The 18295-nt window shown below is 29.6% G+C and overlaps 1 protein-coding gene across 1 annotated transcript; it reads right to left on the minus strand.

Moving 5' to 3' along the window:
* Positions 1-2541: 2541 nt before the first annotated feature.
* Positions 2542-6330, minus strand: LOC106762693 (putative disease resistance protein RGA3). The gene is made up of 2 exons (XM_014646724.2): positions 6293-6330; positions 2542-5599 (listed from the first exon to the last, which is right to left on the minus strand). Exon 2 carries the CDS (start codon positions 5596-5598, stop codon positions 3001-3003), a length of 2598 nt encoding a protein of 865 aa, XP_014502210.1. The 5' UTR covers position 5599; positions 6293-6330; the 3' UTR covers positions 2542-3000.
* Between the last annotated feature and the right edge of the window lie 11965 nt (positions 6331-18295).

Genomic DNA, 18295 nt, shown 5'->3' on the forward strand with positions numbered 1-18295 from the left:
TAGATTTTAAAATCTATTAAAGTAGTGTAGGATGACTTTAATAAGAGAGAGAAAACTTTAGGAGGATGTAGGTTGACTTTAATAAGAAAGAGAAAAAATTAGAGAGGTGCAGAATGACTTTATGAAAAAAGAGAAAATATTAAAATAATATTGATTAAGGTTAAAATGGTAATATTTGGAGGTGCCCGATGAGAGCTTGGAGGTGTAGGATGAAACACCCCAGTTTTTATTTGTATTTGGCCCAATGTCCGATTTACATCTATTTAAAGATTATCAAAATTTAATGAAAATAACCTAGAATGGATTGAAGTGTAAAATTTTTTTGTGTGGATCACTGTTTTTTAACACTTTTTCCTTAATAAACCCAACAATATGTAGTGTGACTGTTATTAGTAAGTTAACAAAAGTTTTACTTAGTGTTTTTATCAACAAATGTATTTGTCGATAAATAACAAAAATAAAAAATAGCTGTATTAAAATTGCGAGACTAAATTTTATAACTGTAATTATTATTTTTAGTAAAGGAATACTTTAATATAATTGGACGAGAGATTATTAACAATCTGTTTACCCAAATATAAATCCTTTCATTTACAAAATTCATTAGCTTCAGTCTACAAGCACGAAGTAAAAATATAATAGTTTCTTACATGAAAATTTGTTACATATATTTATCCTAATTATCAATTGATTTTTTTTTTCAGTGGTACCATTTTAAAAAAGAAAAATAATAGAAACTATTTATCAAAATCATAGCCAAAAATACCATAATAAAATAATAGAATGGAGCATAAACATAAAGATATTCTAAACGCAACAAGAGTAGTAAGATTTCAAGAAAACTTTCCCTTTTATATTTGGGGTGAATGCATTATAAATGCAGACTACTTGATTAATTTGACACCATCCTTCATTCTTGATAGGAAAACTCCATATGGGTTGATCCATCGCAAACTTCTACCTATGATCACTTGATAGTCACTTTCATATGCTCATAATCAACATTAAAAAAAAATAGATAAATTCAATAGTAAAAGTCATAAATGCATTTTTGTTGTTGGCTATTCAGAAAAAAAAAATGGTGTTTGACTTAGAAAAATATGCTTTTTTTTCTTCTTGATTTTAATTGATTATCTCATCAGTATAGTCTATACTTTCTCTGTGAAGTACATTTCTTTGAGAATTAAGGATGTCATCAAAATTATAGTTGTTTAAAGTAAACTTAGAAAGGGTTTTCATCAAATACTTAAATCTTTCTATCTATTTTGGATAATTCTCATAATTAGGTGCACTTTTCTTACAATCACATACAAGGTTTTTGTGGGCATTTTTTAGAGTTATAAAGTTAGTTTTTAGATTTTTATTTATATTTGACCTATAAGCACTGGACGTAATAACCCTTTTTTATATCTGACACTTACAAGTTAAATATAAATTTTGATCATTTAATTACAAAAATACCACCACACTTTTTTAACTTATATGTCACATGTAAATTCAGTGACATAATAAGTTATTTTTGTGTTAGTATAATTATATTTATAATGTATATAACCATTGCTATTATACAATTTATAATATCTTATCATCATCATAAATGTGTTTTAATATTTGATTGATAGATTAAAAGATTATTATAAAAGTTTGTTATATATAATATATATAAAATCTATTGTTTTAAAGATTGAAAGGTGAGAAGAATATGGAACCAAGTAATAACCAATCCTAAAATTTTGATGAAGGATTCACTGGAATACATCCAAGATGATAAAGTTCTTAAAAGGCAAGTTTCTTTAACAATTTCACATCAAAGATCTAAATCTTTGAGAAAAGCTCCTTTTCAAAGGATTGTTTTTGCTCTACAAATATTTTATTCATAAAAATGGTGACAACCCTTCTTATCCATTGCCTCATGAAAGCTTTAGAAATTATGTCTTATATTATAACAATCCATTGCAAAGAAACTCACAAAGAATTATGTGAATGTTAATTTAAATAGATTTTTTCTCAATAAAAATAAAGCAAGAAGAATATCTTTTACTAAGGTTGAATGATGATGAAGATATGGATGAAGGAGTAGAGGTTTGTGTCTATTATAATAATAATAATAATAATAATAATAATAATAATAATAATAATAATAATAATAGGAAATATTTATACTCTAACTTTCAAGAATTGGGAAAAAAATATTATATCTTGAGTGATAAGGGGAAAACTTTCTTCGAATAATCATAAATGACATAGTAATGATACCATTATGAATGTTTGTCATCCAAAAAATAACAAGTTATGTGTTGTTCTTGAATTTGAAAAGATTAAAAGGTGAAAAGGACCTATAATGGTTGACTCAATGGAAGAGTTTCAAACTATATTAATTAGTGTCATTAGTCTTTTATTTCAGATCTAAAAAGAAAGAATAAAGTTAAAAAGCATTTCAAACACTAGTAATCGGAAACACCAAAAAGGGACTACAGAGACTTGAAGGCACCTTCTTCATATTTTCTTTTTATTCAATTTTCTTCTTTAATTCTTTGTTCTAGCTGATGAATCAGTGAGGCGTGAGAGAGGACCTCATGTTATACAGATCTTGTACTACAGATCATACCATATGAAAATCAGTAAGGATTGTCAAACTTAGTGTTAAAATAGACTTTACAGAAAAACTTGAATATCATCACAGATTCAGAACTTCTTGAGAAAAATTTAGACACGTGAAGTAAACTTACTTCCACAAGCAATATGAACCATGGAGCCATTGTTAGAAAATGGTGATTGACACAAACAATTGGTTGCTGCCTTCTTCCCCAAACATCAAATATAAGTCATGCAGAATAAGAAAGTGGAGCTAGAGGAAAGTGAAGAATAAGGCAAATGATCGGGGTGGACTTTTAAGCTTTTTGGTAATCTAAATGAATTCATAGATTGGGGAGGCCAGATAACATGCACTTAAGAATATACACGGAAATTGGATTAGTGAACTACCACCAAGTCCTTGGCTCAATTAATATACCTGAGATCGGTTGGATTAAAGGCAGAGACAATAGCTAATGGGATATGAGCAATTTTTGACCATTCTTCACCATGTCCTCTAGCACATCTTCCTTCTAGCATTGAGCAATTATATATGCAGAGTCGTTGTAAAGATACAAGATTCCGAATTCCATCAGGTATTGATTTCAAACAATAGCAATTACTGATTTCAAGACTCAAGAGTGATGAGAGATTCCCTATCCAGTCTGGTAAACTGTTGCCACAATATCCATCTATTACTAGTCTTTTTATTGAATGATGTGGCTGCAGGCCTTTCAATATCTTTTCGTCTTTTATTTTATTTTCATCGTCCACCCATCTGTTTTCTTCTTCCTTACGTCTATTTTTAACAGGATCCTTCCGATATTTAGTCTCACGGAACCCCCACCGTAATTCCAAATCTTGAAGATGTTGCTTCTCCAGTAATATGTTTGCAGACTCAACCACTGCAGCATTTTCTCGCAGGGAATCCAAGCATTTAATTACTAATTTTCCTCTAAGGTTGTTTAGCCCACTCAATTCACTTATATCAACGTTTTTACTTTCAGAGTCCAATATAAAATGTGTCAGTGTTTGAAGATTGGTCAATTGTCCCAACCCACATGGCATACATCTCAATTCCCCACAATCATTCAATTCAAGATGCCTAAGACTTTTGTTGATATCTGAGGGTAATTCTTTAAATTTGCCACACCGAGATAGTTTTAAAGTCTGCAAGTTATGTAGGCTAGTAACATCTGGTGGAAGACTTACCAGAAACCTATTAAATGAAAGATCAAGATATCTCAATTGCTTCAACTTTCGAATACTATCTGGAATTGTTATCAAATGCAACCCACAGAGTGTTAACACCCGTAGGCACTTTATGCTTAAGAGAAAAGGAAAATGAAGACTTGGCGGAGGACCCAAATTTTGTCTTCCATAAAGTGGCTCTGGCTGTCCAAGCAAAATAAATGTCCTTAACTTGTTGGAAGATGATGATGTTTTCTCTGAAAAATGTAATGAAGTACAAGAGGACAAATAACGTGTTCTGTTTTCAATGTGCTCTTTTTTTCCTTCAACAAAGGCGTATTCTTTTCCAACAACAAGCTGTGCTAGATCATGTATCAGGTCATGCATTTTACAAGTAAGAATGTCACCACAATCATCTAAAGTCACATTTTGGAAAAGTGACATTGACAGCAAATTCATGAAGTACTCATGACCAACATCTTCTTCACATCTATTGTCTCGTGATGGTTGAATGAACCCCTCAGCCACCCATAACTGAATGAGTGTTTTCTTGTCAAACTCAAAATCTTTTGGAAACAATGAACAATAAGCAAAACACTTTTTCAAAAATGAAGGAAGATGATCATAACTCAGTTTAAGGATTGAAAAAATGTTGTCCTTGTGTTGATCTATCTTTGAAAACTCAACTTCACTAAAATATTGCCAATCACTCCGACCCAAGTTTCGAGAGTACAAGAGGCTGCCAATAGTTCTTATGGCAAGGGGAACCCCAGCACATTTTTTAACAATATCCCTTCCCATGGCTAACAATTCCATATCATTTGGTTCTTTCCCCCCATCAAAAGCCACTCGAGAGAATAGCTTCCAAGATCTTTCTAAATCAAGACCTTTCAAGAAAAGGGGTGGATGTGTGGCTACTATTTTCGCCACAGTCCTACTACGTGCTGTTACAATTATGGCACTTCCTTTACCTCCTTCCACGACTAAGCTCTTGAATTTAAGCCACAGTTCCCTATCCTCATTCCACACGTCATCCAGCACAAGTAGAAACTTTTTTCCACGAACTTTGTTTCTAAGATCTTGCTGTAGTTGCTCAATCTCACTATTCTTATCATTCCCAATCATCTTTTCGGCTATTTTGCTGATGTCAAATTCATCTGAGACACACACCCACATTTTCTGCTCAAAAGAGCATTGGACAGCATTGTCATTAAAAACAAGTTGAGCGAGGGTAGTCTTACCTAGTCCTCCAAACCCAACTATGGCTAATACAGACACATTGTCTATCACACTCACTTTGGTGTCAAGCAAATAACTTTCAAGAAGTTTCTTTTCCTCCTTTCTCCCAATAACATCATCTTCTCTCACAAAAGAATAAGTTTGTCTCTGCCTCCTATATGCAATTGGAGTCTCCATAGGGCGGTCAGTCAATTGCAAAGTAATCTTGTTTTTAGCAATAGCATCTAGCCTCTTCTGGATTGCTTTCATTTGATGACCTAATTTAAAACTATAGACAATTTGGTTTTCTTGGGAGAAGAAAACCTGTATCTTTCTCAAGATTTTTCTAGCACCAATCACTTTTCTTTTCATTGCTTCAGAGGAGATATCATTGAGCAAGTCATCTGCATCATAAAGTACATCTTTCAGCTCCTCCAACCAATTACTGATTTGAAGGTTGTTGGCCTTTCCCTCTGCATCCAGGAGCACAGCCTTTATTGCAGATACTGTGCGCTTCATTTGCTGTACGTCATCTTTGAGATTCCAAATGATTCCAAACTCCTCTTGAGCAAAAGAGTTCAAGTTTTGTAATACTATCTGAGCAATTACTTCCATCCTTTGCCAGATGAAGTTTGGTACAAACATTAGTAACAACAATGTTAGGGATCAAACAATTTCACAGCCAAATGTAGTTTTGTACAGCATTAGATATCAAATAATTTCACATCCATAACAACAAATGAATCCTTTAAAAAATAAAGTGTGGCCAGCTACATGGGTGACAGCCACCATAATGTTCTGTTATAAATCATATCATTTTGATTGTGAGCAATATCCTCACAGTGGGTGTTACCTCTCCTGAAAAATTCTTCTCCATACACACAATCAGGGAATCAAACCCTTTAATTTGCTTAAAGAACTCAGTTATCTACGATTTGTGTTGATATGTTATAAATCAGATTTGAGGAGAAATCATTGACCTTGGAAGTCAAATAGTCTTGTTGCATATAACAAGAAAGGAGCAGACAAAATTCCAGTTAAGATGATAAAAAAAATCAACGAGTTCTACTAACGTTTTCAAAACATATTGATTAACTGAATAGGACGCGATTACAGAAACCAGAATTAAAATAAAAAAGTAAAAATGATGGGTGTCTATATATGTTGGAATTGAGAGAGAAAATTCCAGAGTAATGATATTAGTTGCATGGTTTATGATGAAATTAAGTGGTGCTATCTACAATAGAACATCTTATTGGTTGAATACCTAAGAAAGTTAGAATTAGAGAGACAGGGAGAGATAGCTGACCTGCTTTGGAAAAAGGAGTGTAAATGCAGGGGCAACAGTTGTGGGCAAGTGTTGAATATCAAGAGATATGAGGAGCCACCCATATAAGGGAAATAAAAATAATATAATATTATTTTCACAAGTAACAAATTTTTATACATACTTTAAATTCATTCTGTACCTTTTAACTAGCATGGTTTAAACTAACACGTAATCTGTGCATATGTTTAGAGGAATGAATACTTTAATAAAAATTATGTAATTAAATAAAAGTTTACCATACTGTTTTATTATATATTGGTTTTTTTTCAAGATTGAACTTTATAAATATTTTGTTAACTTTGAAACAATGTAATGTTTTAAAAATTAAAGATGAGATAAACTATTACTGAAATTTAAATACAAAAAATTAGTTTAATATTTTAAATATCATATCTTATTATATTTTATATATATATATATATTGCAAAGTAAAATAAATACATAATTCAAGCGCACAATATTTATTTTATATTTAAGTTGGAAAATATCTCAGGAAAAAATTTATTAGGAATGAATCCAACTTTATTTGTGTCAATATATTGTGATTGTAAATTAATAATTGCTATACCTAAACATAAAAACTACGATTAAAAGAACAAACATATATAATTAAACATAATTTGGTGAAACAACTATTAAAGAATGAGATATTTTTCATTCACTGTCTGAAGTTAGAATGTGAAATCTAGCACATCCTTTAACGAAATCCTTGTGAAGAAATATGGTTTTAGAATCATTTAGGAGAATAAGACTTAAACCCTTTGCAAGTAAACAAATGATAGTAACTCAACTTTTATGATTGAAGATCCATGAATAAGGTTTATATAGGTAAAAATAAATCACTTGTTGGTTCATATAACACTAAATTGATTTTAAATCAATTATGTACATTCATATGGTGTGTGTCAATGTGTTAGATACTACATTATTGAAAGGTTAGACTTTGTAATTAAAATCCTAGTGTAAGAATTTTAGTCTAACAAAGTTTTTAATGTTTTTCATATCTTTTATGGGTGGGTTGTATGATTTGCAACATACGCTTGATTAAATTACCTACATGAGTGTCGAGTGTGGTGACTTGCATGAGATCTTGGAATAATTTTTAGAACACTTGTAAATACTAGACACACGCATCGCCTATTAAGCACAATACAACAATATAACAACAAAAATTATGATGATGTATTGTGATTGATAAACCGCTAAGACATATTATTGTTCTTGGTTTATATAACTTATTATGTCAACTACAATATATGTTAAGTTTCTCAATAAGAGTACATATTCTATAAAGGTTTGCTTTTATAAAAAAAGAGAAAGAGAGAGAGAAAATATTACATATAGAGAGATTTTTTATATTTTTTATTATGATAAAAAAAATGGGAGAAAATTTTTAAATCTTAAATGTCTTAAGAAATTGTTTAATGCTTTCCTCTTTTGTAGTACGTGTTTTTGTAGGTTTATTACAAATACTTTAAAAAAATTGAATACCATAAAAAAAAAGGAGAAATTGTTGACTAAAGAAAAAGATGTTGGAAGTTTTTTAGTTTATTTGTATGGAAGTTTTTTAGTTTATTTGTATGATGATACTAAGTAAAAAGATGAAATAGAAGTTAATGATTATTTGGAAGGCTTGTATTTTGTTTGTTGTAATGTTTTGATTTGTAATGTCTTTATAATATTCTTGTAATACTTGTTAAAGTATTTTAGCTCAAGTCTAGAGAGTCATAAAGTAACAACATTTTGAAACACTAAGGAAAAACAATTTTTTAAATATACACGATGATAATCGATTATCACCTATGACAATTAACTATTGCATAAAGAAATTATTTTCGAAAAATAGTTTTCGATTATAACTTAACTTTACATATTGTTAACCTAATTCCAAAATTTGGCTTTATAAACGAAGTAAGGAATTCTCTTTCAAAAATATAAGAGTTGGGTTATAATTTTATGTGAAAAACTTTGAAAGCCTTTTGTGGATAGAACAATAACTTTAATCAAGTGTGATCTTGAGTGACTGAGTACAAATGTTCTTGTTAAGTGAAACTATTTATCCTTTGTGTGACTCAAATAAAGTGTTTATACCTTGTGGATTTTATTCTTTCGTCTTTTGTATAACTCAAGAGGAGTGTTTAATTTTTTGTAATATTAAAAAAAATGTTTATTTTCTTATGGTTTAAATAAAAGTGTTCTTAATATCTTGGGATTCTTCGGGCAAAGCATGTATTCTTTTTTAAACTATTCATTCTATTATTGTTTGTTATTTTAGTTTATTTTTAATTGTTAGTTAATTATTATTAAGAGTGGTTAAGAATGACTTCTTTCCATTCCATTATAAAATTGTACAGTATTATACTATTAACTTTTGCTTTTTTATGTTTATTTTTGTTAAAATAGGGTATTATTATTAATCCGACAGCTTTTATTTGTTGTCTGTAATTTTGTTTTTTTAAATACAGTTAACTTCTATTACCAATAATACCTGCAAGGATATTTTTAATTTAATACTAAAGAAATTATAGAATACTATAATTAAGATTAGTAGTATTAACAAAGTAGGGGTTACTGATAATAAAATTTGACAGTATTAACTTTGATAGATATAGCAAGTTAATTAATTAGAGTGTTCTTACAGTGGAATGGTGGTTATACTCGTAAAGCATAATTTTGAAAACTTGATGTTGAAGATGGTGTCTGATAGAAAATGAAAGAAAGAAGAAAAAGCAAAGAATGATGAAAGCATAAAAGAGATTTTATATATGAAGTGAGAGTACAAAAGCATCATAGACATTCTGGTTACAGATTCATGGAAAGAGAGAGAGAAGATGATTATTGATGGAGGCACTACAAAGATGAAAGTCTTTTATTTAGGAGATAGATAATATGCTACGTTGCATGGTTTAGAAGTGACCATTTTCTTCAACGGGTGGGTGCTTACCATAAGGGGGCTTATGGTATGGCTTTGGTTTGGGTTTAGGCTCGTAAATTGGTGGTCTTGGCTTGTGGATGGGTGGCTTATACTTACGGGGTGGTTTGTAGAAGCTGTCAGACTCAGATTCAGCAGCAAGCCCTTGAGGGGTCAGAATCAGAGCCAAAAGGAACAACACAACCAAAGTTAAGAGAGAATTAGCCATCTTCATTCTGTTATTGCTTCTGCATCTTACTCACTCATTCATCTCCTTTTATAGTCAGCCTTCACGCACGTCTCAATCCAATTCATTTATCGTTCCCTCTGTCACTGTATCAAATGTCAAACATTTGGTGTGCATTTTTCTATGCCCACTGGTCCCATTTTGTATCTCTCCCACTTAATAATACCCTCTGTGTTTATCTCTCCCACTTACTTTTTCTTTATTATCATACCATTCTCCAAACTTTATCGTTAATTCTCATCTGAATTCGACCACTGTCGGATACAACAAAACAAAAACACTTTCTACTACTCATCTAGTATACTCTCTAATAATTACAGAACCATCTCGGATCCGGTTCCCGGATTGTTGCCGACAACACTATTCGGCCCTATGACACATTTAATTTATTGAATTCGTGACAAAAATTATCTCTGTAATAAAATTTAATATAAATTTTTTAATAACGTGTATAAATAAATAGGAAATGTTTTTTAATAATTTTTTTACAATATTATTTGTGATTGATTTATTTTAAATATTTTTTTTTAAAATAAATTTATATAGATCAATAAAACAATAAAATGTGACTGTTGTCAAAAAAATTATTATGGAAAAGTTGTTAATAGTCTAAATAAATAATACAAATGACATATTATTATTTGTTTGGACCAATTTTTGTGATTGTGACTTTTGTTTTAATAGTAAAATTATTTTTTTGGTTTATTCTTAATTGATCAATCCATTTTATTTTGAATAGGAATAATAGTTAACCTTCGTGATTGTTTACAACACATTTTATTACATACTGATACAGTTGTTATCATGTGATATTGATTCACACGGATGAATATTTATATGAAGACGATTATTTGATAATGTATTTTTATTCTAATTATTTTAATTTAATTATTTTTTATTTTTCTGAAGTTCTAACTCATATCATTATAACTTTTTCTTATTTTATTATCTTTGTCCTGTATTCAATTAATTAAATAAAAACAAAAAACAAATATCATTAAACATAATAAAATAAAAATAAATAAAAAATCACTTTACTTAAAACAAAATTAAAACTATTTGGGTCCAAAAAAAATATTTTGAATTGAAATTTTCATAAACATGATGACTTCACTTAAAAAAAATGTTGAAATTGTAGCATTTCATAAGACTTCAACTATAAGAAAACCTTCATAAGTATAATAACTTCACTTTAAGAAACTAAAAAAAAGAATAGAAGTCGTTATAGTCGTACCATCTAATATGACTTTAACCCATATGTACGACTTATCTTATTGTGTAAAATTTTAAAAATCTAACTTCTTTACATAAATACAAAAGTTGATTAATTCCTTTTGGTTAATTAACCTGTTTACAAATACTTCACTACAATATTGGTATGTTGATATCAAATTCAGTCATGGAATAGTTTAAATAGAGACGTAGTTTAAATAGTTTTTTTTTCTACTATAATTTATCCATATATTGTATAAAGACATGACAATTATTGAGAAAATGAAAAAGTTCATTGTCTAAGAAAGATAAAGAAAATGAGCTATATGATTAAGATATTATAAAGGATGGATAATATTTTATGTAATATTTATTACTACACAAAAAAAAAAAAACATTAGAATTAATGAATGGCTATAGTTGAAAGAAATAAAAGAAAGTAGTAATAGTAGTGGAGGAAGAAAAAGAACATAAAAATCCATTATAATGGCTAGTTTTATTAGTGTCTCCTGTATAAGAAATGAAAAAGTGGATCTAAAACAAGAGAGATAAGACACAACACTTTGATAAAGCGACAAGAAGCCTATCTTGTTTAAATCTCATTTTGTTCTCCAAACATCTTATTTGTTATAAAAACTCTCATTTAGTATATATCTAATGAGTGATTATATGCTAGTGAGCTTTCTTTTTGTAACTTGTCTTTGAGACCTAAAAACCTAAACTTAGAAGTAAGTTTAAATATCTATTTTTGAGTTTTACACTACAAAAACTACAGTAATTAACGTCCACAAAAACCCCACGAAGAAAACAAAAGAATATGAATCACATAATCGAACAAAAAAAAAATAAGAAAATTTTATCTTAGAAGTCCCACGTTAACTTGATTAATGATCAATTTATAATATATAAATGGATATAAATCTCATCGTACAAATAGTTTTTTAGAATTGAGTTAGATTTAAAATCTGATTTTGAGTACTGACAAAGATAAACACAATATACAAATTCACAAAATGGATAATGATATTTAGACAACATTTTTTTGATAACATTTAAACATCACCTACGTGTCATTTTGTTATTGGTCCAGTGGTGTTTAGATAGATAATCCTGAACACGCAACCTCCAGTCATGTTTTTTCCTTTTTACATGTGTTCTTTTTTCCTTTTATAAAGGGGTTCACCTCTTTGGCCAGTGTAACTTTTCAATACATTATTTCTCTCCCCTTTCTTGTTTGTCTTCCTTTAGCTATGCAAGACATGTTCTTTTTTGCTTTTCTTTTTAGCCTAATGGTTCACACTGTTCTTGTGTCAGTCTATTATGCACAACTTTAAATATAAAATTTATATTTTGAATTATTTTAGATTATAAAATAAAAATATATATTTTAACTTACAAAATCCAAAATAAAAATTTTATATTCTAAAATATATTATTCAAATTGTATATTTTAAAACTCAAAATAAACATATGTATTGTTCTTACGAATCATGTATTCTTGGATTGAGAAAACCTGAAACGTGTGATGTTATGTTATGGGAGAGCATGAGTACCAAAGGAGGAGTTTGTGGTTGAGAGAATAATGAGAGAAAATTTAGTGTTTTCTTTTTTTTCTCTTAATCTAATCTAATAACTATAGAAAATTCACTATTTTAGTAACCTCAATTTTACATGCATTCTATTTCTTCTACTTAGACCCTATTAAACTCCTCATCCAACATATTAATTTCATCTATACCATAAAAAGGTAATTAATTAAAACACAAAAATAACATAAATAGTCACATGCAAAATTTAAAATTAAATCAATATTATGAATTTTCTAAGACTTAAACACTAAAATTGATAAAAAAAAATAAAATAAAAAACAAAAATCAAAATTGTGACTTAAAAAAATGAAATAGTAAAATAAGTATTAATATATTTTATTTTTAATAAGTTAAAAAAATATAATATTAATAACAACTTTAAATTTATTAATTTTATTGATTACTATGGTTAAACACAAGTAAATTTTTTAATATATATCATATAAAAAATATTTAATAATTTTTTATAATTAATTACATATTAAAAGTAATTTTTCATAATAATTTGTAAGAAAACAAACACGTATTTAATTATTTTAATAATTAATATAATAAAAAAGACTAAAAATTTTATACTGAAATTATAATTTTTTTAATTATACTAAAAGAGTATATATCAACATTTATTATATTAAAATAATTATTTATCCTAAAATACACAAACTAAATTATTGAACTGAATTATATAAAATTAATAAAAGAGAAAATAAAAATAAAAAACGTGTAAAGAAGGGACAAAATTAAATGTGAACACATATTTGTAATTAATATATTTTCGGCTGATTGAAAAGGTGTTGATCAGTATACGACGAAAGTGTCTTTGTCTGCTTGATGCCATTTCCATCACAGTAGAAGTAGCCGACTGCAACTCATCCTCCATTACTGTATAATTGTTTCAACTTTTCAAGACTGATTCATGTGCTTTCACATTTATGATCAATGTTTTTGGACAGAAACATGTTGGCTATATTATTCATTGTTTGGTTAAATTTCGATAAGGTTTGAAATTTCAACGGATAGGTAGGGAATATGAAATTTGCTACTCTCAAATTAAAGACTATAGTACCATTCTTATTGTGAGTCGTTGAAAAACTTTAGTAATTTCGTTATCAAACTTTTTTCTTTTGCTAGTAATTTTATTAAGTTATGTCATCTTCTCTTGTTTTATGTGCTACCACCACCATTTGTTCTTGTTTTTACTAATGTATAATTAGAACAAAGAATAAGCTAATGCATTTAAAGTAAAAAAAAAAAAAAAAAAAAACAAAATTATTATCAATTTATATTTGAGAAAAACATAATTCTCGGTTTAATTTTCATTTTTTTCATCTATTTTAAATACTTATTCACTAAACATACTAAGTAAAAACCATTCTAACTATTCAAACAGTTCATATTTATCAAAATCAACTATCCAACATACATTAGTGCACATAACTTTATTTGCACAAAAATAGTTCACCTTTATCAAAATCAATTATCCAACTTTAGCCCACACCACACATATAGATCCAAATGGCTCAGACAAATAAATACATCTAGACGCTGCTTCTAAAAGACTGGTTTATCGAATAGACTGATGAATAAATACATCCTATCATACTTACTACTAATTTCTTCTCATTATAACCATATTAGAAACCAATATTGTTCATCAAGTCATAACATGATTAACTTCACTAGTTCCCTGATTCTCTTTCATATCATATAGTCTAAAGTGAAGCTTCCTTTGACTCTCACCACGTGGATATTTTTCACTATGTAAGTTGGATACTAGTAGAGTCGGGATAATCTCATTGACGAAATCCCTTTCAATACACTTTGACACACTAAATAGTAGCATTTTCAATTGAAAATAGGTATTAGGACTCAAACTGCACATTATCAAACCAAACCAAGTTCAAAAAAATCTACCTTTATATAACATTCAACATAACTTCCACCCAACACAACATCCCCACCGCTCACACTCCAAAATGTATCATTTTTCACCCAACGCTTGAAAGCTACCACCTAGCGTCCACACTGCTGCAACTATGATGCTCAACGGTGTTCAAGGCCTAACCTAGCGGTAACAAGTCAATAGTTGGTATCTTAAGAAATTTACACTAACACCCAACAATACCCACACAAACAAAACTGAAACACGTCTAAAATGCTTTAAATGTTAATATACCAAAGATAACATACCCACTTTTATCAATATGATTCACTTCATGTTCACAAACTACATCAATTCATTGCTTTCATCTACTTTAAGTTACCATCTATCAATTATACATCATTACAGACATAAATACCCATATTGTTGTTCAAGATATGAAACCTCATTCAAAAGATTTCAATTCTATAACACATCTCTTATGAATCTAACCAACTTTCACCCAAAACCCAACAACTAAAATTGGGAAAATTGAATAAGATAAAAGATCCTTACACTTACAAATTTCACAAAGGTACATGATACTTTTATAATCGGTGCAACATAATAATTCAAGACATACATGCACACTAAAACACTAATTACCAATATGATATATATTCTAAAGTTATTTAAAGTTTCAAACACATTAAAAGGATTCTAAACCTAGTGCAAAAATCACATACAAATTTACTTACATCAAATATACTAATTTCTCAATAATTGATAGAGACAAAGGTCCAACCAAAACTCAACCCTTCTCAATACCATTCTATTATATATTGCCACAGTACTCAAAACAACCAAAAACCAAATTTCTCTTCTTCCTTCAATAGTTTCACAAGTTCGACATTTAGATTTTCTTTATTAAGCCAACATCAAAAACAATTTTGCACGTCTGCTACATTAATCACAAATATAGTCCAATCTAAATTTCTCAATCAAATTTTGTGCATCGTAGATTTCCATGCATATAATTATGAATACAAATTAAAAATAAACTAAATGATTAGTTTTCCTTACCTTAAAGAAAATTCTTAGTGCTACTTTTCTCCTACACAACTTCAAAATGTATAATTGCTCTATCTATATATACAACCGAAAAAGAGCCTCATGGAAGAGATAAAACATATTACTTTAACGAAAAAGAGACAAAAATTGAAATTACTCAAAAGATGAAATTGATCGATACAAAATGTTCCTTAGCTCCTCAATTTCAACATGATGCATTTTGATTTTGAAAAATATGAGAAATTAAAGGTGAAATTTGAGAGAGAAGGGAGAAAAATGGTTGAAAGAAAAGAAAAAATTTTATAGTGTGTGTGGGGTTTACAATATGTATGAGTAACTTCTCCAAGCCCTTCTATAAGGGCTATTTTATAATATAGCAGTTGCTTCCAACATTTCCTAAAATTATAGTTATTAGTTGTGTTCAATATAGTAAAAAGTATGTGAAGTACACAGGAACACACTAGAGAGAAGGGAGGTGAAGAGTGTTTTCAAAACATTTTCACAAAGTAGCATCTAAATAACTTGTAATGAGAATATATAAAGGTGTACTATGCTTTGACGCTGGTTTTATGGGATAGGTAAATAAGAATAGGTTCAGACGATGGCATTTCAAAAGAATTTGTAAAAGCTTTAAGGGGAAAAACAATAAAGTGCAATTTTTATACTAGTTCACTCAATCTGAGCTATGTCTAGTTCTCTTTTAAAAATTCTTAGGGGTTTCAATAATCTTATCAAAGATTGCACAAGTTTAACCCACTCTTGGTTGCAAGTATTCTTACACCACTCCTGGTCTCCTAGTCAACACAACTAGTCCGAGTTTAGTCTCTCTAAGATATAACCCTATACAACACGTCTAGACTGAGTTTACCGACTCCTGGTTGTAAGTATTCTTACACCACTTTTGGTCCCCTATTTAACACGATTAATCCAAGTTTGACTTCTCTAAAATCTAACACTAGACAACTGTCTAAACGAGTTTACTCACTCTTGGTTGCAAGTATTATTTTTCACTCCTAACACCCGAGTATTTTAACCATTCCTAGTTTACAAGTGTATGAATACAAAATGGAAATAACTCTTTTAGAAAGGATGTTTAATGAGAACAAAATATTCCGAAGTTCTTGTAATTGCTCTCTCTCTAATCAAATGACATAGGCTTAGAGCAAGACGCATTTCTGTTGTTGACTCTCCAGTTTTCTCTCCTCTTGATTTTTTTTTTTGCATTAGACGCTATGAGCACGAAGACAAACATCAGAGTAGATTTTCAATAAGGTTTTCTTTTCTTTTCTTCTCTTCTCTTTTCTTTTTTGAAAGCTTTGAAAACTTTCATGATGGAAAACTTAGAGTTCTATAAAATTTAAGAAATAAGAAAGAAATTGAAATCATAGAAAGATCCACAACATTTCGCAAAATTTTTGACAAGTGCTCAATACTTCAATTATAACTAATCTACTTTTGTATTTATGTAAAAAAAATTGAATTTTTAAAATTTTACATAATAGGATGAAGTCATACATGGGTTAAAGTCATTTTAGATAGTATGACTGCAACTGAATCAAATTTCTCTTATTTGAAGTTGTACGAGGTTACATGACTTCTATTTTTTATTTTTTTATTTTCTTAACGTGAAGTTATTATAGGTTTATTTAAAAACATTATTTTAATATTATAGTTGAAGTCATATGAAACGGTATAACTTCAACATTTTTTCTAAGTGAAGTCATCATGTTTATGAAAACCTCAATTCAAAATATTTTTTTTGGTACCGAAGTAGTTTTAATTTTGTTTGAAGTAAAGTGATTTTTTTATTTTTTATTTTATTATGTTTGATGATATTTTATTTTGTTTTTATTTAATTAATTTAATATAGTAGTATACTATATGAGTAGTAGGGTAGTAGAAAGTGTTTTTGTTTTGTTGTATCCGACAGTGGTCGAATTCAGATTAGAATTAACGATAAAGTTTGGAGAATGGTGTAATAGTATAGAAAAAAGTAAGTGGGAGAGATAAACACAGAGGCTATTATTAAGTGGGAGAGATACAAAATGGGACCAGTGGGCATAGAAAAATGCACACCAAATGTTTGACATTTGACAGAGTGACAGAGGGAACGATAAATGAATAGGATTGAGACGTGCGTGAAGGCTGACTATAAAAGGAGATGAATGAGTGAGTAAGATGCAGAAGCAATAACAGAATGAAGATGGCTAATTCTCTCTTAACTTTGGTTGTGTTGCTCCTTTTGGCTCTGATTCTGACCCCTCAAGGGCTTGCTGCTGAATCTGAGTCTGACAGCTTCTACAAACCACCCCATAAGTATAAGCCACCCATCCACAAGCCAAGACCACCAATTTACAAGCCTAAACACAAACCAAAGCCATACCACAAGCCCCCTTATGGTAAGCACCCACCCGTTGAAGAAAATGGTCACTTCTAAACCATGCAACGTATCAAGTTATCTATCTCCTAAATAAAAACACTTTCATCTTTGTAGTGCCTCCATCAATAATCATTTCAATCATCTTCTCTCTCTCTTTCCATGAATCTGTAACCAGAATATCTATCATGCTTTTGTACTCTCACTTCATATATAAAATGTCTTTTATGCTTTCCTCGTTCTTTGCTTTTTCTTCTTTCTTTCATTTTCTATCAGACACCATCTTCAACGTCAAGTTTGAAAAATTATGCTTTACGAGTATAACCACCATTCCACTGTAAGAACACTCTAATTAATTAACTTGTTAATTATATCTATTGTTCCGGTGATAATTTTTGGGGACCGAGACACTAACCTGGATGACGTGGCTTTCCCGCTTTCTGACGCTTGGACTGGTCGGATTGCTCGCTTTTCCTGGATCTTGACCGCTCGCTTTCCTTCACCCTTGACCGTTCGGTAGTCTTCAAGCTTTGACCGAAGGGGGAGGTACCTGCAAAAGGCACTCCGACGCCCAAGTCAGGCGTGTGATGGAAGAACCTCGGTTCTTAATTGAATATTTAGTGAAGGGTTTTCACTATTTGAGAATATGAGTTGAATGTGAATGAAGTGTGATTGGAAGTTGATTCGAAGGTGATTCGAAGATACCTGGCTTGT

The sequence above is a fragment of the Vigna radiata genome, chromosome 5 (assembly GCF_000741045.1).
Source record: "Vigna radiata var. radiata cultivar VC1973A chromosome 5, Vradiata_ver6, whole genome shotgun sequence".
Classification (NCBI taxonomy): Eukaryota; Viridiplantae; Streptophyta; class Magnoliopsida; order Fabales; family Fabaceae; genus Vigna; species Vigna radiata.

Bases quoted from the DNA above. Each gene is read 5' to 3' on its own strand.
- LOC106762693 (XM_014646724.2), bottom strand. From the start codon at position 5,598: ATGGAAGTAATTGCTCAGATAGTATTACAAAACTTGAACTCTTTTGCT.